General features: G+C 44.6%; 2 protein-coding genes across 9 annotated transcripts in view; both read left to right on the top strand.

The window, feature by feature from the left end:
- Ahcyl2 (adenosylhomocysteinase like 2) overlaps positions 1-14,884 on the top strand; it is a 154,381-nt gene extending 139,497 nt beyond the window's left edge. For all 5 annotated transcript variants that reach the window (XM_027391376.2, XM_027391372.2, XM_027391375.2 and 2 more), the window contains 5 exons: positions 5,823-5,921; positions 9,098-9,166; positions 9,271-9,349; positions 10,955-11,075; positions 11,601-14,884. In XM_027391376.2, coding sequence (XP_027247177.1) covers positions 5,823-5,921; positions 9,098-9,166; positions 9,271-9,349; positions 10,955-11,075; positions 11,601-11,607 — 375 coding nt within the window. In that variant the 3' untranslated portion in view covers positions 11,608-14,884. The remainder of the gene's footprint in view (positions 1-5,822; positions 5,922-9,097; positions 9,167-9,270; positions 9,350-10,954; positions 11,076-11,600) is intronic.
- A 4,764-nt stretch (positions 14,885-19,648) lies between these two features.
- The window catches only part of Strip2 (striatin interacting protein 2), a 42,344-nt gene continuing 40,130 nt past the window's right edge, over positions 19,649-21,862 (top strand). For 2 of the 4 annotated variants that reach the window (XM_027391382.2, XM_027391381.2), the window contains exon 1: positions 19,651-19,858. In XM_027391382.2, coding sequence (XP_027247183.1) covers positions 19,718-19,858 — 141 coding nt within the window. In that variant the 5' untranslated portion in view covers positions 19,651-19,717. Of the gene's footprint in view, positions 19,859-21,862 lie in introns of all 4 variants that reach the window. The other 2 variants (XM_027391385.2, XM_027391383.2) reach the window with 2 other exon arrangements.

The raw sequence follows: 21,862 nt of genomic DNA, 5'->3' as shown, positions 1-21,862 counted from the left end.
CCAGAACCAGTTATAGTCTGAGAGAAGCAGGGAGCTGTTGTAGGGTTTCTAATCTGACTCAGTTTTGATGTGATGGCTTTTACTTTAAAAAGGATTACTCTAGATAGTGTGTTGAAACTAGGCTTGGCATTGCTATTATTGCTAGGTAGACCCTCATATTTGCCATATCAGGAGCCAAGAGCCATTTTTCTCTTGTCTTTGAATTCTTCATGGCATAACATACATGCTAAGTTTAATGGCCCAGAAAAGATGCTGTTCAGAAGGCTTTTGAAAATTATTATTTGATGGTAGTGTCACATAACATATAAAACAAAATTTAAAGTAACAGAAAATTCATGGTTGTAATCCCAGCACCTCAGAAAGCTAAGACAGAATTGCTGTGAGTTCAAGGCCAGCCAGAACTGCATAATAAGATTCTATCTCAAAGAAAACAGCAAACTCAATCAATAATTAGAACCAGAATGTTCATTCATTATTTAGGAAGTATATACTGAATACTTGGCCTGCTCTGTACCAACTTTTAATTGGATGAAGAAAAAGCATTGAATAACATCTTTCCTCTCATGGAGTTATATTCTTGTGTGGGAGATGGATAATAAATAAGTCAACAGTTATTGTCTGTTATATTGAATGAAAAAAAAACAAGATGAGGGTATTGAGAACACTTAATTGAAATGGTCAAAAAAGTACTTTTGTGAATATAATATTGGGGGAGCAAAAATGAAAGAAAAAGCAAGACATCTGAGTACTATATATTCAGAGAGAATAGTCAAGCTGGGATATATATAGCTCAGTGGTAGAACTCTTGTCTGGAATGAATGCACAAGGACCTGGATTTAGTCTCACCATTGCAAAGAGGGAAGGAAATAAAAACCAGAATGGTAAGTAAAAGAGCCCAGGAAGCTGTGGTGGGGCCAACAGCTGGTATAGGCTGCAGCCAAGCCTGGAGACCTGAGCTGAATCCCTGGAGCCCACATGATAGTAAAGAACCCGCTCCTGTACACAATCTTCTGACCTACACACACACACACACACACACACACACACCGTGCAGGTCCAGCATATTCACAAAGATAAATAGGTAGATAACGCCTGGTGACGGTAACAGAACGCACGAGAAAGGAGCTGAGGATAGAGGAGGCAGCTCAAGGAGGTGTAGTGAGTGAGGTGGGAGCTTCATGGAAAGAAACTCCTGGACAGTTTTGGACAAACGAATAACAAAATATATCTGATATATACCTTTTAAATCTCAGCCTGGCTCTTGTATAAAGAAAACCCTCTGGAGTTTGAGTAGGTGTAGGGACAGCAGAAGGCTCTTTGAGATGGTGACGTGGTGGCTTGGTTCAGTGGGTAAGCAGTAGAGGTGACGAGATTCCCTGTCACCAGTGGACTGTGCTGAATCAATTAAATGCAGAGCGTGAGAAAAGAAAGGAGAGTCTCTATAACCAACTTAGTGTTACTATAGGAGAACGATTTGGTAAATAGTCAACAAGATAGATAATTAATCTTTTGTAACCAAAATGTAGAGAAGAAAGTCTCTATAAGTCAAGTCAGTGTTACTATGCAATATTTACCCAGCTAGATTTTGTTGTCACATTGTTTTGTTTGGGGAGCAGGCTCTCACTCTGGGAGACTCAGAGATCCACCTAATGGCTGGCCAGATAGCTTTGTGATCAAAATTTCGTGTAATTCCTAGTATTTGAGGGTTGAAGGAGGAGGAGAGCTCCAGGCTCTCATGCCCATGTGTGTAGTAAGATCCTTCAAACATCTCCCCTCTCCCAAATATTACATAGGTTTTTCTTTTCCTCTTTTGAGTAGGAATTTTTGGGTTTGCCTAACTTTGAGATATTGATTGCTGTATATTTTAGGAAAGAATAGCTCATGAAAAATGTTAGCCATTTAGAAAGCTGCACTTTTTTTTTCCTGAAAAATAGGAATTCTATGAATCCCAGAGAACCTGCTATAGGCTACTTGCTAGCCAACTTTCTCTTTCACACATTCCCTGTCTCACATGGAAGGCCTGTTGAAGCGGTAAAACATTGTGTTCACATGATTTCAAAGGCTTTTTCCAACCAAAGAGTTACTTTACCTAAGCCTTGCTATTGATTCTGTTTTAAAGAACTGGAACCACAACTGTGTTCCGGAGGGAGGGGGAAAGGGATTGCCATATGTTGTTCAGAATCATGGAAGGTCAGTGTGTGCAGGCATGTGCTCGCAACTGGAGATGGTATCTGCATAAGCAACTCTTTTCCTGGTGGCGTGGTGAGTGAGTGTAAATCCTCAGCAAAGCCAGTTTGGTGCCCCCCCCCAATTCCCTTTTGGAGTGGTGGTACCACAGAGTGAGACCAAAAGCTTACGTTTTAGCACTGATCTCCTCTCCCAGCCCCAGCTGATTGACAATCGTAGATAGGAAACACTCTCAGGAGTGTGACTGCCAAACAGACATCGTCATAGTGTGACATTGACCCTCCCGGGGAAGTGAGGACACAAGTTAACCAAGCTTCTCTTTAACCCTCCTTTTAAACTGACCGTCACGGCCTTTTGCTGTACCATAGCCACTCTGGAGCGTTAGTGTGCTGCCCCTTCTTACCGCTGACCATGTCCTTAACATTCACAAACAGTTGTCCTTTCCTTGACTCTGCCATGTTCTTCCCAATGAGTATTTCACATGATGGTAGACTCTCAGTGTCCTGTCAGCTCTTTGTTCCCAGTCACCAAGATGGTTGTTCCTCTGGAAGACTGATGATGTGACATCTCATCTCAACATAAAATGCTTGTGTTACCATGTCTTGGCCATAGGTGGTTACATCCCTCTCTGTGATGTTTTCAAAGGCTAAAGGATTTATTTGATATATATCCTTAACTTCTTCAGTTGTCTGCTTGCTTCAATTATTTTTAATTCTGTTCACGTAATTTATTTATAATTTTTAAATATGTGGTGCTAGGGATCAAATCCAGTGTGTTATACATGCTGGGCCAGAAAAGTACCACTAAGCTATATAGCAAAACTCTATTATTGTTATTATTATTATTATTATTATTATTATTATTATTATTATTATTGTTCTCATTCTCTCATATAGTACATTGCACCCTCAGCCTCCCCCGCTCCAGTCCTCCCAGTTCCCCCATCCCCCCTCTCCCCCAATGTTATTACTATTCCTGCTGTTTCATCTTCCTTTTCCTCTTCTTCCTTGTTTTCTTTTTTTTATATAAAAGTGTTACATAGGGCTGGAGAGATGGCTCAGCGGTTAAAAGCACTGACTGTTCTTCCAGAGGTCCTGAGTTCAATTCCCAGCAACCACATGGTGGCTCACAGCCATCTGTAATGAGATCTGGTGCCCTCTGCTGGCATGCAGGCAGAAGACTGTATACATAATAAATATTAAAAAAAAAAAAAGTTACATAAACCCACTGGAGCTGATTTACTTAGTTAGTTATGCTCTTGTTGGTTTGTTTTTATTTGCTATTATAAATAATTCTAGAATGACCGTTTTTCTTTGTTTTTGCTTTTGTTGATTGAGACATAGTTTTATTATAGCCCAGGCTGATCTTGAATTCTTAATTCTCCTGCCTTCCCCTCCCAAGTGCTGAAATTAAGGGCATGTACCACTACACCTGTCTTAGACTAAACTTTCTTAGGCACTTTAATTCTTGACTTGAACAATTATTTGTTTTAGGAGTCTGAAAATTAAATTAATTGACAAAATTAGGTCTCTATAACATTTGGTAGTTGTTGCCAAATTGCTCTTTAAAATGATTGAATTGATGTATGAAATCTATGTCTCACTTTTTACATTTCCAAAGTACCTAATAAAGAAATGATGGTGTGACCATGGATAAATGCAGCTCTGAATGTACTGAAATAGAATTGTCTGTCCTTCAGGATCTCCTGGGAGGGGGTGGGGTTAGGAGAAAGACAAGGGGAGAAGAGGAGGAAGACAGGAGGGACCACCAGGAAGACTGAGTCAGGGGAAGAATAGAGGAGAGCAAGAAAAGAGATACCGTAGTAGAGGGAGCCATTGTAGGTTTAAAGAGAAATCTGGCACTAGGGAAATGTCCAGAGATCTATAAGGATGACCGCAACTAACAATCTAAACAATAATGGAGAGGCTACCTTAAATGCCCTTCCCCTATAGTGAGATTGGTGACTACCTTATATACCATCCTAGAGCCTTAATCTAGTAGCTGATGGAAGCAGAAGCAGATACCCACACTAAGCACTGAAGTGAACTCCTGGAATCCAGTTGCAAAAAGGGAGGAGTGATGAGCAAAGGGGTTAAGACCAGGCTGGAGAAACCCACAGAAACAGCTGACCTGAACAAGGGGGAGTCATGGACCCCAGACTGGCAGCTGTGAAACCAGCATAGGACTGAACCAGGCCTCCTGAATGTAGGTGTCAGCTAAGAGGCCTGGGCAGTCTATGGGGCCCTTGATAATGGAACGGCATTTATACCTAGTGTATGAGTGGACATTGGGAGCCCATTCCCCATAGAGGGATACCCTCTCAGCCTAGACACACCGGGGAGGCCCTAGGCCCTGCCCCAAAGGATGTGACAGACTTTGATGATCCCCATGGAAGGCCTCACCCTTTCTATGGAGCAGAAAAAGGATGGAATGGGGGTTGGTGGGGGGCATGGGAGAATGGGACGGAGAGGGAACTGGGATTGATATATAAAATAGGATTGTTTCCAATTTAAATTAAAAAATTGTCAAAAACAAACTGAAAAAAGAATTATCTGTCCTTTTGTACTATTAGATTGACGTTTCCTTAGAGAGGGGACCATGATTTTCTAGGCATTAATTGAGCACCCCATTGTATGTCTAGAGAGAATTTGAAGGTTTAAAATGAAAAAGTAACTGTCTCTGTGCAAAAATTGTTCACATTGTTCTCGCAGTGTTTGTCCTTTGCTACAGTGCCTAGAATTACTATGTAACTAAAAATGTTTTTCTTTGTCCAAGGACTAGTACTGGGCAGAACTTTTCAGTTTTACCAGATGAAGTGATGGGGTAGTTTGGAATGTGGACTCCCTTTCTGTTTCAGCCATTGCTTATTGAAGAAGGAAGTAGTTGTCCTAAGTCTGCACACCCTGTGACTGTCATTTGATTGCTGCTGATAATAAACTTGCCATCTTTTCTTTTGTTCTCTGAATATACAATATACAGAAGTGGAGAGAGGGTGAGCCACTGGTGCTTTACTCTGCCACTAGTGCCCCTCCAAAGCTGCCTCACACTCGCACTTAGGACACAGAGCTTCTGTAACTCTAGGATAGACCAGCCTTTTGAGAAGGTTCAACCGGAACGTTGGGACATGAGGGCAGAATCTTGCTCCCCAGCATGCAATTAGGACATTCAGCCTTCTCCGGCTAATCCCCCTTGGCCTTGATCTTGTGTTGTTTTCCATGTCTTCAGCACCCACTCGTTCATTTTGCACCATATTAATCTGCACTTGTTTGCATGTTGCTTTGTGTTTCTTCTCACGTATGTATTGTATTGTGTCCCCAACTAAAATACGAGCTTTTTGAAGGCAGAAACCATGCCTTTGGTTTCTTTTGTATTTCCCATAGCACCTTTTACTGTGCTCAGCAGAGTGGGCGTACAGTATATGTTGTGGAATGACATCCTGAGTGATCCCTCCCTGGCTGGGCCTAAGATTAAATTCCCTGACATGGAACAGTCCTAACCACCCCAGGACAGGTATTCATCTGGCATGTTGGTTGCTTCTTTCGACTTGCTATTTGAAATGGCTCCTTTCGACATCTTTGTGTCTCCAGTGTCGGGGACTTGCCGCGCTGACGATCTTCTTCCTGTATGTGTTCCAGGCGAGCCTGCGGACACCTGAACTGACCTGGGAGAGAGTAAGGTCCCAAGTTGACCATGTGATATGGCCTGATGGCAAGAGGATAGTACTGCTGGCAGAGGTAAGACTGATGCTGACAAAAAGCTACTGCACTGACGGGAGAGGCTGCAGTTCCTGGCTCCCCCCTCTTCGTGTTCCCTGTTCCTTTCAACTCCGTCTCTTAAGCACAAGTTTAACTACTGTACCGATGGATTTTACTTCTAATTGTGAAAGGTCTTTTCATTCAGCAATTAAGAAACTATTTTGGTTCCTTACTTTTCACCAATTACCCTGTCTCTCGTGTCACTCTCCAGGTTGAGTCAGATAATGACTATTACTGTGGAAGGAATTAGCAGATAGAATCAGTTCCACTTTGAGTGATGCTCACAGAGAGATAATGTCATCTGTGGGGTGTTTTAATCTGGCTGTAACTCAGACTCTCTTCAGTAAGCTTTGGGAAAGTCATGCCTTTGCTGATAGTGTCTCTATTTTAGTGTCTTCTGAACTGATGAACTGAGCCAGATGTGCAGTAGGTACCCAGCTTATTCTGTTAATTGGTTGCTGGGTGGATAGTTCCACACCGTGCTTCATCCAGCTCACATGTTTCTTTTTTCCCCCTGTGCTAGGAGTTGAACTCAAGTCCTCACACATGCACACATGCTAAGCCCTCAAGAGCTCCCCTGCTGAGCAATATCCCAGTCCTTTTTTGGGAGGGGGCGTTGTTCATGTTCACACTTTCTTCTGTTGAGTCAGAGGACAGCTGACAGAAGTCAGTTCTCTCCTCCCTGTAGGTCTCGAGTATCAAACTCTGGTGTCAGGTTGGCAGGCAGCAGGTACCTTTACCTGCTGAGCCTTCTCACTAGTCTGCACGCTTAGTCTTGCCTCTCATCCCTTGTAGCCTTTATGTCATTTTCTGACCACATTTCCTGTAGTGAAAGCTCTATCCTCACAGCCCAGAGATCCTGGGTGCTGGGAATGCTTCATGTTCTTCATGAAGCTTTCTCTTTTAAGGGAAGGCCCCAAATAGCAAGGGGTTTTGGTTTTCTATCTTACATTAAAGAAACTGAGTATGAAAATGTAAACAATTTCATCGCCTTATGTAAGGACACAGAGGCCAACTTTCTGTCCTTACTCTGACATTTTGCCCTCAGGTGACATTAACACCCTTTAAATGCTTTAGGACATGTCTAGGAAGGCGTGTGTATGGCTAAGAGAAGAGCAGGTTGTTAAGGGTTTATTAATAGCCTTGACGTCAGCTCCCTGTCTGGCAGTATTTCTAAACTGCCCTGGGAGGCCCCCCTTAGCAATTTTGGTGATAAAAACAGGCACTAAAGGTGTTTTGGGCTATGTAGCTGAGCAAAAACAGTAGTCAGGCTGTCCTTCCTAAGAAAGGACAGCATGGGGCAGGTTTTAGATCTTTTACTGGCTTCGTTGTCTACTCAGAATTCAAGGCTACCTGCCTTTGGGTCAAAGAAACAAACCTGATAAGCACAAAAATCATCGTAGCTTCCTAAATCCATGGTTGTCTCCCCTCAGCCTGGAGAGACTGCTGCTCGCTTTGACTGTCTCCTTTCCTAAGACAGTCAGTCTAAGGAATGCCAACCCTCAGAAGGAGGATATTTACTATAGAGAATGGGAAACTTATACAATCCTCAGTGTCAAATAACTGCATTTTATCCTTTTTATATAGTCCTGGAAATAGTTCAGGAAAAACTTTTATCAAATTTTTAGTGCTTTCATTTGAATATCAGTTAATTCCAAAGAAGACATACAAATGGCCAACAGACAAAGAGGGAAATGTTCAGGATCACTAATCATCAGGGAAATGGAAAATAAAGCCACAATGAGGTCTTGCCTCCCTCCAGTAGCAATTACCATTATCAAAGAGATAAAAGATAACAAATTATGAAAAACAGTAGTAGCTTCTCAACAACTTAACAACAGAACAACTATGTATGCCAGTAATCCTATTGTTATGTCTAAAGAAAACAAAATCAGTATGTCAAATACCTATACTCCCTTGTTCATTTCAGGCTAGTCACATCAGCCAAGAAGTAGGACTGACTAAAGGAAATGTGGTACAGACACACAATGTATTCTATTCTACCATAAAATAAACTCCTGTCATTTGTTAATGTGAAATCAGCCAGACATGGACAGACAAGTAATGCATAACCTCAACCCTGCATAATCTGAAAATACTGGTTATGGGGCAAGAAGTGTTGGTGCACGCCTGTAATCCTAGCACTTAGGAGACGGAGACTGCAGATCAGTCTTGTTTACAAGTAAGTTTAGGCCAGCTTAGGCTACATAATAAGACTGTCTCCAGAAGAAGAAAATAGAAAGGTTAAATCTAGCATTATTTATAATAGCAAATAAATATAAACCAAGAGAATTCCTAAGTTAATCAGAATAGCTCTATTCAGTAGTTTTATGAGCCTTGTGTTCAAGTTTTTTCTCATTAGCCTTTGTATCCTATTCTCATAGAAGTTGTGAGAAGAATAACAAAAGAATAACTTTTGTAGGCCAGGCAGTTTAGCACACTTCTGTTATCCCAACATTCAGAAGGCTAAGGCAGGCGAATTGAGAGTTACAAGCAAGCCTATCTCAAAAAAACAAAAAACAAAAAAACAAACAATGGTTACCAGTAGCTTGGAATTATGAGGTGGTGGGGTTGGGAAGAGGTGGATATTGAGTTTCAGGTAACTAGGGGTGTAAGTAGTTTTGGCCTACTATCACCAAACTGTAACTATAGGTAACAATTATGTACTGGACATTTAAAAATGCTGGAAGAGAGAATTTAAAGAAATGATAAATGTTTGAGGAAATAGATATATGTGTACTCTTGCATTGAAACTTTACATGGTACCCTATAAATATGTATAATTTTTGCTTCGTTATATCACTTAAAAACTAAATTTTAGGCCGGGCGGTAGTGGTGCACACCTTTAGTCCCAGAGCTTGAGAGGCAGAGGCCGGTGATCTCTGTGAGTTTGAGGCCAGCCTGGTTAACATAGCAAGTTCTAGAACAGCCAAGGCTACACAAAGAAATATCATCTCAAAAAAAAAAAAAAAAAGAAAAAGAAAAAGAAAAAGAAGAAGAATTAAAAGGCTATCAATTAATTGTTTTTTGTTGAGTGCCTGCTGTGTGTAACAGCCTCAGTTAGGAAAGAACTGGGAACTGGCCGTCATCTTTCCTTCACTCTTCAAAGGCCAGCAACCACCCTAATTCCCTTTGCCTTGGCTTTTGATCACTAGGGCCGTCTGTTGAACCTAAGCTGCTCCACAGTGCCTACCTTTGTGCTCTCAATCACTGCTACCACTCAGGTAAGCTCTGCAGTGCAACAGCAGTGGGCTGGAGAGGGTCCTTAGACAAGCCCGGTTTCCAGGCTTTGCAAAGCGCACCAGCATATACGTGTCTGCTTTTCTAGGCTCTCGCCTTGATAGAACTTTACAATGCTCCTGAGGGTCGCTATAAGCAAGATGTGTACCTGCTGCCCAAGAAAATGGGTAAGCTGCTCCTCCTTCCCCATTCTCACCAAAGCCGTGCAAGGGAGCTTGGAGACAGTAACTTCCTGTGGGGGGTGTGGGGAAGAAAACATCTTTATCTTATAAAACAGGAACTAGGAGTCTAAGTGATTCTGTTCCAAGGTGACTTGTGTAATTCTCCACATAGGTTTTTCTAGGGAGTTCTTGCATTTTGCTGTGGTTTAGAATACCTACCTGAGAATTATTTTATTATACCTATTGCATTGCATCACTTTGTATGTTTTGAGACAGGGTCTCACAATGTAGCCAAGGCTGGCATTGAACTCACTCCTGTTTCCTATCTGGGATTACAGCATATGTCTGGCCTACCAATTGAATTTTAAAGATTTTCTCTTTTAAAGTATCATATATGCAAAAATCTCAAAGGGGAAGGAAAATACTCCCCCCAAAAGAGAATATCTCCGGCCTTGTGATATCTGGATTATTCCAGTTCTAAGATGATAAATAGCCCCTTCTTTTAAGGGATGCAGGTTCCTGTTAAGAGTTAATTATGGCCAGGAGGTGGTGGCACACACCTTTAATCCCAACACTTGGGAGGCAGAGGCAGGTGGATCTCTGTGAGTTGGAGGCCAGCCTGGTCCACAGAGTGAGTTCCAGAACAGTGAAAGGTGTTACAAAGAAACCCTGTCTCAAGAAGAGAGAGAGAGAGAGAGAGAGAGAGAGAGAGAGAGAGAGAGAGAGAGAGAGAGAGTTAATTATGGGGGTGATTGGTATAATAGAAATATTAAGCTGTCTTAAAATTTAAAAAACCCTGTCCTAAGCACCTAGGAGACATAAACTTAGGGAATAAGTCAGCTTCTGGCTTCGTTCCATCCACTGTTACAAGTTGATGTATTTCCCTTTAGTACAGTTTGGATGAGTCTGAGGTGGTGGCCCAGGTCTTTAATCCCAGCACTCGGAAGGGAGGCAGAGGCAGGTTGATCACTGAATTCGAGGCTGACCTGGTCTAGTGTATATAGTGGGTTCCAGGATAACCAGAACTACACAGATGGAAACACTGTCTCAAACAAAACAAAACAAAGCTATGAAATGGGTATGAAATGCATAGAGCAGTTTATATTCTCTTTGGATATATAATGAAGTTGGAAATACAGCGATTCAAAGGATGTAAAATTACTAAGGCAAAGGACACAGTGCTAGGGTGGTTTTTTGTTTTGTTTTGTTTTTTACTTTTTTCCAGTTCACATGGATGTTAATTTTTCTAGAATGTATAATGTAGTATTTCTAGTATTTTCATACTATAATGTAGACATCAAGGCAAAGCTAAAGGTGAAGCTTCCCATTTTTAAAGCCCATTCTATTCCCATTATTCCTCTCATTTCTTTCCTGAGGGAAAAGCTTCAGGGAAGAAAGAGTTACTGGAAGAAATATTTGGCTTTTAAAGTCACTGGACTGGAAGCTGAGGGCAGTCACTCCTTAGATTTGAGGCTATGAGCAAAAGTCAAGCATTTCCCAATCATCTCCGGGAACTAGAACCTGTCTTCCAACTTTTAAAGGCCTAGCTTGAGGAGAACAGCCATACAGGAGACATGAATGTTTACCCCATGACTTCTGTGGTCTTTGCAGATGAGTACGTGGCAAGCCTACACCTGCCCACCTTTGATGCCCACCTGACAGAGCTGACAGACGAACAGGCCAAGTATCTGGGACTCAACAAGAACGGGCCCTTCAAGCCTAATTACTACAGGTGCCTTGGGCTCCCCAGAAATCAGAGAAGGCTGGGTAGTGAAGAGCTTTGCAGTACAGCTGATCCTTGCATCTCCTACCACATACCTTATATGAACTCAGAAAAATGGCACTTTTCCTCCAGGTCTTCTTTAAACATTGCCGTTGTCTGCCCCTACGCACACACTAGCCTTTTAAAATGGCATTTTTACTTACTGACGTTGTGAGTGTGTGTTCACATGTATGTGGAGGGGATGCGTTTGGACACATTGCACATATGGAGGTCAGAGTTAACCTACGGGAGTAAGTTCTCCTTCCACCATGTGAGTCTTGGGGAGGTGGAGGCTTGGTGGCTGGTGTTTCTATCCACTGAGCCTTCTTGCTGGCCCATGGCCATTTTCACTGATAAGAAAGAGAGCCCCAGTTATCTATCCTCACCATATACACTAGAAAAGCCCTTGTCGCCCTGTTACACCTGTGGGCAGGCTTCTTATGTTCCGGCCCCGCCAGCAGATAGCATCAGTTTCGTCTTTCTTTTTCCCTCCAGGTATTAAGTTCCTGTAATGCAAGCCAGAAGACGTTTTAAAGAATAGAACCAAGCCTTTTCTCCACTACTATCCAAGGAGGAACCCAGCAAGCTGCTTCTCCAATCAGAGCTGCCCGCCGTGCTCATCCTATGTGTTAGGTTATTTATTTATTAAAATCTAGCATCCTGTGCCTGTAGCCTTGGCCCAGAGTGTGGTTACTACTCCTGGGGCCTTGAGAGCCGCAGAGGACAGGCTGAGGAAGAAAAGAAATGGGCAGTCATTCCTAGTGCACCATTCGCATCGTTGCCCATTGATGGAACCCTCGGTGACAGCCATTTTTCTTTCCAGGCTCAGGAGTTAGTTCAGGGATGCCAGACTCCTTGTTACTTAGGGTTTTTTGGAATATATTTTCAGCAGCTGCCTTTCTCAAAGCTTTGGTCCTTTCCCAGATGAGGCCTTTTTGGAAGCCACTGACTTAACAGGGCCTGAATTCTCGGTCTTGATAGTTCCTGTCACTGCCTTCTTTATAAAAAGGCTCCTGAGGTAGGAGTGTTGATAAGGTCTTGTAAGCTACACCAAGAACTCAGCTGTGCCTGTGTCTGTGCCTACTGGGATCTCTTTTCTTACCCAGGACTCCTTTCTGTTCCTTGAATATTATGTTCATTTTAATGCTTCCTGGTTCCAAGAGGGGTGTGCCTCCATGATCTTAATACCTCTGGTGTTGGCCAGGCATTTGTTTTGCTTTCTAACCCCACTAAACTCTGTTCAGGAAGTAGGGGGACCAGCTCCACTGGGACCCATAGTTTTGCTTCCTTGTCATTTAACTGGACCGTTTTCTAGGAAGCCCCCTCTAGACTGGCACTGTCTCAGAAAAGGAGAGCTTCATGTGGATAGTGCTTTCTGAAACTTCTGGAACTGAGTTGGCAAAGGTGTTTGCTAGAGATTTGGAAGCTTGAGACTTTGGAGTGGGATCCTGTTTGACATCCTAAAGAAGCAAGTCTGTTTGTTTTCCAGGAAAGATGTCATGGCCTGGCTGCAGAAGACAGATGACTCTGTCGTCTGTATTCAGATGATGAAAAGTAGTGTGAGGGATGGGGGTATAGCTCAGTGATGAAGCACTTGCCTGGCATGTGTAAGGCCCTAGGCTCAGTCACTGGGTACTAGGGAAGGAGGTGGGAACGAGTTTGAACCTCATCAGACATCCGTCCCTGTGGCTGTTGCCCTTGGTAAAAAGTGAGATCTGCAATCTGAGATCTCATCTTTCTTTGCTGCTGCTGCTGCTGCTGTATCTTTATGATCTGGCCCCTTCTGTTTAAGGATTCTGTTTCAGAGAGTTTCTTAAGTAACTCCAGCATTATAAAAGAGCTAGTAATATAAACAGTGTGAAATTTCTCATTCCACCCAAGAGTTAGATTTCCTTTGGAGACGGACTGACTGGTTTCAAGGTTTCCATTGGGATCAATTGTTTTCAAAAGTTAAAACCTGGAGTAACCCCAGGAATCTTGAGTTAAATGAGTTCCTCTCATGGCCCATCCTATTTAAAAGTCTCATGTTTGTTTCTCATGTGTTTCTTATATTCTTCTGCTTCAGGTACATGACCAAGGTCATCCAAACAGAAGACACACAGAATCACTAAACCTTTACCTAGATCTTCTCCCCTGCTCCCACGGTCTCCTCTTGGTCTTTGTGTGTGCCCTGGAAGCTAGTCTGGAAATGGCCTTATTTTTGAAGATAGGGAAACAGAACTGGGGTAGGTGGCTATTTGCCTTATTAGATGGTATATATAGGCTCAGCCCAGAAAATGGATTCTTCACAGGGCATCATCTGTGGCTATATTCTCTTATAAGGAAGACCATAGAGGCTGAAGAGTTCACAAAGATATTCAATTCTGTTTGCCTCACTCTGATTTTTATGATCTGGCCCACAGATGATTTTTATCATCTGTGTTGTTGTTGTTGTTGTTGTTGGGGTTTGTTGTTGTTTTGAGATAGTCTCACTCTGTAACCCTCGCTGGCCTCAAACTCATGGCAGTCCTCCTGCCGTGGTCTTCTGAGGCATGTACTACCATGCCTGCCTGGCTCTTAATTGGATCTCTTTAGCAAAAGATTCAGGTATCTGTACCTTGTCTTATGTCTAGGGCAGAGTCCATTAGGCAGAAAGCTGGACTCACATTCATGGGCCCCAAGTCATAACCTGCTGATTTTCAGCAAAGCCTTGCTCTCTGCAGAGCTTCCTATGGCTGGTACTTACAGAGTACTCTGTAAAACCATAGTGAAGAGACCCGTTGCAAATAGGAAGGGAACCACATGGTTTCTAAGGTAGGTCGCACTGTGTCTGGCCGTGGTGAGGTATTTGACTGTGAGTTGCAGATGGTATCTGTTCCCTATTCTATGGAGACTGCTCTGTCATCAACCATTAAAAAAACAACCCGAAGTAGAAGTAGGGATATAAGTCAGTGGCAGGACACTTGATTAGCTAGGGTGTACCCAGCTCTGGGTACTGTCAAATCCCCAGTACAGGGGGCTTGTGGGGAATGTGGAATAAAGCGAGAAGGTAGCCCAGGACTTCTGCCTAGGTTCTGTCCTGTTAGAACCAAATCATTGTTCCATCTAACTTTGAAATCAGAGCAAATCTTGTATTCCAACTCTTAGATGCATCCTAGCTACCAGGAGGCAAGAAGAAGGCTGATTATCTCTAGGTATGTGGCCCTGGTCCATGGGGACACATACCGCTTATCTGCAATGAAATGTGTACTACTTCAAGGTCTTCTTGCTTTCTTGGTGGAAACATTGTTTCCTTTTTCTTGTTAAACAAAATTCCTCTAGGCCACCTCCCCTCTGCCATTCTCACTCCTCATGTTCCCCTCCCATGAGAGCACAGCTCCCATGGCCACACACTCCTGCAAAGCTTTTTTTTTGCTGCTTGGCTTTTCTCTGAACAGATCTGAAATTGCTGCTCCTGTGGTTTCCTCAGAATTAACTTTGTCATGTTTTAAAAAAAAATCAGAATGCATTATTGCATTAAGCTTTTTTAATAAAGGAAAATTATGGAAAGAAAATAGGTAACACCAGCAAATTATATATTGACAAGTCTAAACTATATATATATATATATATATATACATATATACATATCTATATAAATAATCATCTAGTTCTTCCTGTCATCTTACTGAAAGGAACAAGACCTCTAAGGATCACCAGTTCTGAGAAGCTCTTGGAAATTTTATGTCTAAGTGATTGTATTAGATCAGCAATAATGACTATGTAATCTCAAAAAATAAATAAAATATTCTTAAAACTGATCGGTGTCCTGAGAATACCACTTGTTTCTGTGACCTAGGAATTCAAAGTTAAGAGGTATCTGGGCAGCAGGCGTTACCTGCCATAGGACTAGCAGGCATGCTTAAGTGACCATTACACTGAGACCCTGCTAACAAGTACCTTGTCCCTCCCCCACCACTCTACCTTGACATACACCTCAGAACCACCACTTTGAGATGAGGACTGTGAAGTTAGTTACAATTTTGAAAAATAAATAAATAAACCAAAACATGCATCCAGGTCACCAAAACCACTGTGCTGCCCTTCTGTGGGGACCAAAAGATCTAAATACCTAGAATCTGACTGTATCCAGCCAAAGGGGGTGGGAGGAGGATTCAGGTAGATATTTATCTCTAAATTAGTAACTAGAATAAGAACAGTTGCCTGTTCTTTCTCAACTATTAGTAGGCTAGCCATTGGGGGTAATTTTCTTATAGTTTACTTGCTTGTAAACTATGTAATGCCTTATGTTAAAATTTTGTTAGCCTGATGTATTAAAAATGCTGCTTAAAGTAGGCCTAGAGAAATAACTTCATGGTTAACAGCACTGGCTGCTCTTTCAGAGGACTCAGGTTCGATTCCTGCAATTATCTGTAACTCTAGTTCCTGGCGATCCAACACCCTCTACTGGCACTGCATATGCATGGGGCACGGACACTTGCAGGTAACATACGCTTAGGCATGGATGCAGCATACTGCTCAAAGATTCTGGCACACACTGGTTACTTCATAACCTCCACATGTGCTCTTTACTGTCCTGTCTGTCCAGTAACCCCCCCCCCCAGAAACAAGGGAATTGAAGACCTCCTGCATCTTATTTTTAAGATGTCTATTTGGTGAAGTATTTTGCTTTTGTGAATTAGAGTGCTTAAATGAAGAAAGGAGTTTGTTTTATCCCCAATTATTATTTTTTGTGCCATCAACCCTCTGTTAGAAGCCTGAGTTTGGAAGTAAAGCTTTGAGGACAAGAGAACTTGGTAGTATTGTGTGTGTGTGTATGTTGGGGGTGTTGTTTTTTTAGGATTTTATTCTTAATTATGTATCTGTGTGGGTATGTGAGTGTGACTGCTGGTGGCCGTGGAAGCCAGTTACATACAGGTGGTCATGAGCCACCTGGTGTGGGTTCTGGAAACAACTGAGCTCAGGTCCTTTGGAAGAGCAGTGAGTGCTCTTAACCACTGGGTATACATTTTAAAAGACTGACAACATCTCAGCAAATGGAAAGAGACACAGACCAGCCTGACAAATTGTCTCCCATGTACACTTCTGGGTGCTTCTGTGGCCATTGGTATTCGTGATTGTCACTCATTTATGAACAAATAAGCTGAATGGCCTATGGTTTCAAAGTTTTCAGTTGACTGAAGCTTCTTGTGGCTTCATCCAGTTTTTCTCTGGACACTTCATGACAAGTTCTGAACATCTGACTGGGCTTTTATTGAGCAGATAGATGTGTGACCTTTGCTGTTTTCCAATCCACTAGTAGATCACCTTCTGAATCTCTGCAATCTTCAAATTTGCAAGTCCCATCTCTGAAAAGAAAACCAGACGGAGGTCTAGGCTTGGCAGTTGCTTTAGATGAAGCCAGAGGAGACCTCCTCAATCTTTGCCCTTTACCTTGGGGAAAAGCAGGAAAAGGAAGAAGGCCTCAAAACTAGTGTCAGTGAGGATTTTACTGATTGACAGGACCCACAGGAGAAACATTTCTGGGACTGTCAATCCTAGAGCTCTGAATGCTTAAGAGGAGAGGTACAGGAGAGGTAGATAATGAACTCTTTTTAGTAAGAAACCCAATGGGCTGTGCTGTGGCAAGTCTGTCACAGTAAAGCAGGGATAAACTAGGCGTGGGTTGTGAATCTTAATGTAGATTGTACATTTTTTTAAGAGTTTAACAAATTATGCCCTTAAAAAATTCCAAAATCAAATACTTTGTGCCTTGAGCCAAAGATTTTCTTGGAAATCCACATGAGTTTATTTGCAAAGCCAAGGTATTGCAAAAGGAGATTTTGCTCCCCAGGGGACATATTGCAATGTTTAAAGACATTTTTGGTTGTCACAACTAAGGGAAAAGTGCTACTGGCATATTTCAGGGGCAGCCAAAAGTTCTGCTGAAAAGCTTAAAATGTATGTGACACTCACCCATAACAAATGTTTTTCTGTACAAAATGTCAATAGCATACAGATTGTAAACCCCTGTGTTAAACATATGAAATGTGATATGCAAAAGCTAATGAAGAACCAGATGTGGTGCACATCTGTAATCCCAGCACTTTGAGGACAGGAAGGCCAGGAGTTCAAAGTCATGATCAGTTAAACCTTGTTTAAAACCAGTCTGAGCTACAGAAGACCTTAACTCAAAAAAGAAAAGAAAAATGAAGGCTGGCCCTCCAAAAGAGCTCCATCCACAGTGGAGTAGGCTTGGGAATAGAAGACTGGCGGTGCTAGTGAGATGTTGGGTACCAGAAAAGGTATTCAAGAATTCCCAAGGAATGAAACCTCTATCAGTGCTCTCCCTCCCCCTGCCATCCTACCAACTAGCAGACGGAAGGGAGAAAACATTGAGGGTCTGGTGAGGAGGCTCACTGTTTTAAGAGCACAGGCTACTCTTGCAGAGGTCCTGAGTTCAATTCTTAGGGTCAAGATAGCAGCCGCCAACGGTTTGTAACTCCAGTTCCAGGAGATCTAACTCCCTCCTCTGACCTCCGTGGGCACCAGGAAGGCATGTGGTGCATATATATACATAGAGGCAAAATGGGGTTAAGATGTGACCATGTCTCCTGTCTGTGATCCCAGTACTCAAGAGGATGGATGTAGCTGGATGGAGCAAGAGTTAGAGGCCAGGCTAGACTATATAGTTTCAGGCTATCCTGAATGAGACCATGTCTAAAAAGAATAGAATTGTCCCTAAGACAGGAAAGGATGGATGTCTGAGAATAAAATACCACAGCTTGGGATCCCAGCAACATTTATTTGACAGCAACATGCCTGAATGAAGTAAGGAGGGTCAAAAAAACAAGTCTAGGGGGAAAAAATGGTCATAAGAAGGATCTTAAGGAGCAGTAGCTGTGCTGGCTGGTTTTATGTGAGCTTGACACAAGCTACAGTCGTTTTGGAAGATAGAACCTCAATTGAGAAAAAGCCCCCAGCAGACTGACCTGTGGGCAAGCTTACAGGGCCTTCTCTTGACTTATGGTTGCTGACTCACTGACAGCACTGAGCAAGTGGCCCTGAGTTGTATAAAAAAGCATGCTGAGCAAGGCGTGAGGCACAAGCCAGTAAGCCGCATTCCTCCATGGCTTTTTCTGCCCTGGCTTCCCTCAGTAATGCGCTCTAAGCTGTCAGATGGAATAAATCCTCTCCTACCCAAGTTGCTTTTGGTCCTGGCGTTTTATCACTGCAGTTGAGACGCCAAGACTGTAGTAAGTCAAGAAAACGGGTTTCTCCCATAGAGCAGCAGCATAGGGAATCCCATGGCGCTTTATTAGTAAAAACCGGATTCGTAACCGGGCGTTGGTGGCGCACTCCTTTAATCCCAGCACTCGGGAGGCAGAGGCAGGTGGATCTCTGTGAGTTCGAGGCCAGCCTGGTCTCCAGAGCAAGTACCAGGACAGCCTCCAAAGCAATACAGAGAAACCCTGTCTCGAAAAACCAACAAAACAAAACAAAACAAAAAACCGGATTCGTGTAAATAACCTGTCAGGAAGAGGTGTGGTACTTGAAAAACACCTAGTGCGGTGCTTGCCACAGCCCCCTACTCAATGAAGTCTTCACCGCCCAAATAGGTCAGGAGAGCGATTTGGTCCCTCCCCTTCCCCTCAGTCGTAATCAAGCCGGATCTGTCAGTCTATTTCAGGAGAGGGCAGAACCCACAGCCTTCAACTGCCTGATTACCTTGAGCTCGTAGTTGTCTGGGTATTTTTTTTCCCCCTTCTTAATTTCAATATTTATTGTTTGTATGTGTGGGAATGCTGGAGGAGACCGCGGAGTACTCGTGGAGGTCAGAGAACAGTTTTCAACAGTCCCTTTTCTCCTTTCCACCACGTGGGGACCCGGGGATCGAACTCAAGACCTTAGGGGGCTTAGATGAGAAGCAAGTGTCTTTCGGCACCGAGCCCTGTCGCCCGCCAGGGGATCGCTTTAGAGAGGAGAAGGAAAGAGCAGCGGGTGAGGCAGGGGGTTTGCTGTCTCTCCGCACCACGACAAAAGGTGCCCGCCCAGCGGGGACAGACGACCGGGAGTCAGGGATTCCAGCGACGACGCCCCTCCCCGTTCTCCCGTTCTCCCCGCCGAGAGAGACGGAGGCTAAGGTTGTGGCGTGGTGGCTCGGGCTGTCCCTTCTCTGCGGGGACCAAGCGGGACGGGAGAGGCGTGCGGCGGCTGGGATTCGGGGCCCGGGTCGGGGGTAGCGCGGACACGGAGACCGCAGTGGAACCGCCGGGGCGGAGACCAGGGCTCGCAGGGACAGGACAGCCTGAGAGGAGACTGCAGCGCGGAGCTCGGGGACCAGCAGGGCTCGAGAGGTGGAGCGAGAAGCCACCCACCCGCCCACCGGGCCCGGGCTGCCAGCCGCGGTGCAGTGGGGAGAAAGCCGGGGGTGCGACGGGGACTATTCCTTGAAAGAGTCCCCACCTCCGACTGGCCGATCAGCCAATCGCAGCACAGGAGGGCGTGGCCGCAGAGTAGCCACGGCCAATAGAGGCCGAGGGGCGGGGCCTGGCTCCGGGCGCGCGCTGTGGCGGGGTCGCCCCGGGCAGAGATCGCCAAGCCGCGGTAGGGAGCCGCTGGAGCGAGCCGCGGAAGGGAGCAGCCAGCCCGGCATGGACGACCCCGCGGCGCCCGGGCCCGCCGGCCCGCCCGCTAACGGCAACGGCAACGGCAACGGCAACGGCAACGGCAAAGGGAAGCCGGGTGCGCCCAAGGGCCGGGAAGCATTCCGCAGCCAGCGGCGGGAGTCGGAGGTGAGGAACCCGGAGGCGGCTGAGGTGACGCGGCCCGCAGCCCCGTCCCTCTCCGCGGCGGGTCGCCTTGCTGCCTGCCGTTTCCCTAAGCCGCGCGCGCGCGGAGACCGTAACAGATACTTTCCGGATACTTGATAGCTGTCGCCGGGTGAAGCCCGAATTCGGACCCGTTTGCCCATGGGGAACCAGCGCGCAGAGCTGCTGGGACTGGCCGCAGGGGTGGCAGCCCCAGCTTGGCGGCGGGAGGGGAGGGTGGGCAGGCGAGCAGCGCACCTCACCTCCCACTCCAGACTGCAGCCACTGGCTCCGGAGTGCACCAGACCGGCCTGAAGCACATGCTTTCCCTTGCCATCCGCTGCCCCCGGGGCGATGGAGATGGCTTAGGGAGCGCCTTCCACCCACACCTCGCCCCTGCCGGGGGTGTTGGGGGAGGAGGTAAAAGAGACGTGATTCTAGCTGGGATAGGACCAGAGCGTGCGAGCGGCATTTGGGTGCAGCTGCCCCAGGGGCAGCTAAGGGGGTTGACTATTTGGGTATTTTCCTCCTCTAAATTAAAATAAAAAATCTAACTAGGACAATGAAAGGACTGAATTATTATCACCCCCAACACACACACACACACACACACACACACACACACACACACACACACACACACACACACACGCATACACACACACACCCTTATCCAGCCAGTTTCCATCTATTAGCCAAGAGCAAAACTGCATCTGAGCAGGAACTGGGAACTCGGGGGACAAAATGTATGTGGAAGGGGCTGTGGAGGTCATCTGGTTTAGTCCTTATTTTATTTGATTTCATCTTAGTTATTTGAGACAGCTCAGGGCAAAAGCCACTGACAACAGGGTTTCATTTGCCCCACTGGGCTTGAACTCACTGTGTAGCTGAGGAGAGCCTTGAACTCTTTTTCTGATCGCCCTGCTTCCATTTCCCAAGTGCTGGGATGACAGTGTGTGCCACCAAAGTGAGCCTAACCCTTTCATTTTACTACGCAAAGCACACAGGGCTGGGGGATGCAGCTCAGTGACGGTGTGCTTGCCTTGCATGCTCAAAGTGCTAAATTTGATCCCCAGCATCCTAAACAGATGGGGGGCGGGGGTGTCATCTAGAGGGTAAAAAGAGATAAAAACCAACGTTCTTGAGATCAGACACGTGGCAGAGTAAGTGGCCAAGACCACCAAGTTCAGTATCAGGCCCTTTTTTTTTTTTTGCACTACCATTTATCATCTGTGTGGCTTTGGGCAAATTACCTAACCTATCTGAGCTCCAGTTTCTTCTCCTGTAAAATGGGATTGACACTATAAATAATTGACCTTAAAGTGTTTAGCCCAGTTCATGTAATTAATTGGTCAGGACTTATAACTTATCATTCTCATTAAGTGGCGGCGGGGGGTTGGGGGGGGGTTCCTCCAAATTAAGTTCCTGGTGGTTTGTTTGAATAATACATCATAGTTTCCAAAATCATTTACTTGTCTGTTTGATTATTTGTTGTTCAGAGATGGAGCCCAAGGGCTCACAAAACCAAGCAAGTTTACTACCGATGACCTTTCGCCCTCCCCCAGCTCCTATTTTATAAAAGGTAAAAAATAAGGGGGAAAATTGCCCCCAAAGTCACAAACCTGCACAGTCAAGGTTTCCTTGCTACAAGTTTTCTTTTAGGAATACCTTGTACCTCCTTCCGGAAGAGAGACTTTGTTTGTTTGTTTGCTTGCTTGCTTCAGTGGAAGAAAAGGTTTATTTTGGCTCATGGTTTCAGAGGTGGGGAGGGCATGGTGGAGGAGAGCTGTTCCCATCTTGGCTGCACAAAGCAGAGGAAGTGAGGCATTGTTCTTGATGGAATATTTTCTAGGCATAACAATGAAATTATTAGGTGCTAATGTCAGTGAATAGGGCAGAGTCTTTGCACTTCTACAGCTAGCATTCTAGGAAGGGTGGGGAGACAGACAATATGCAAATAAGTGGCTGCAGAGGGCTATGTTGAACCTT

Source organism: Cricetulus griseus (genome assembly GCF_003668045.3).
Source record: "Cricetulus griseus strain 17A/GY chromosome 1 unlocalized genomic scaffold, alternate assembly CriGri-PICRH-1.0 chr1_0, whole genome shotgun sequence".
Lineage (NCBI taxonomy): Eukaryota > Metazoa > Chordata > Mammalia > Rodentia > Cricetidae > Cricetulus > Cricetulus griseus.
This window is presented reverse-complemented; position numbering and strand designations above follow the sequence as displayed.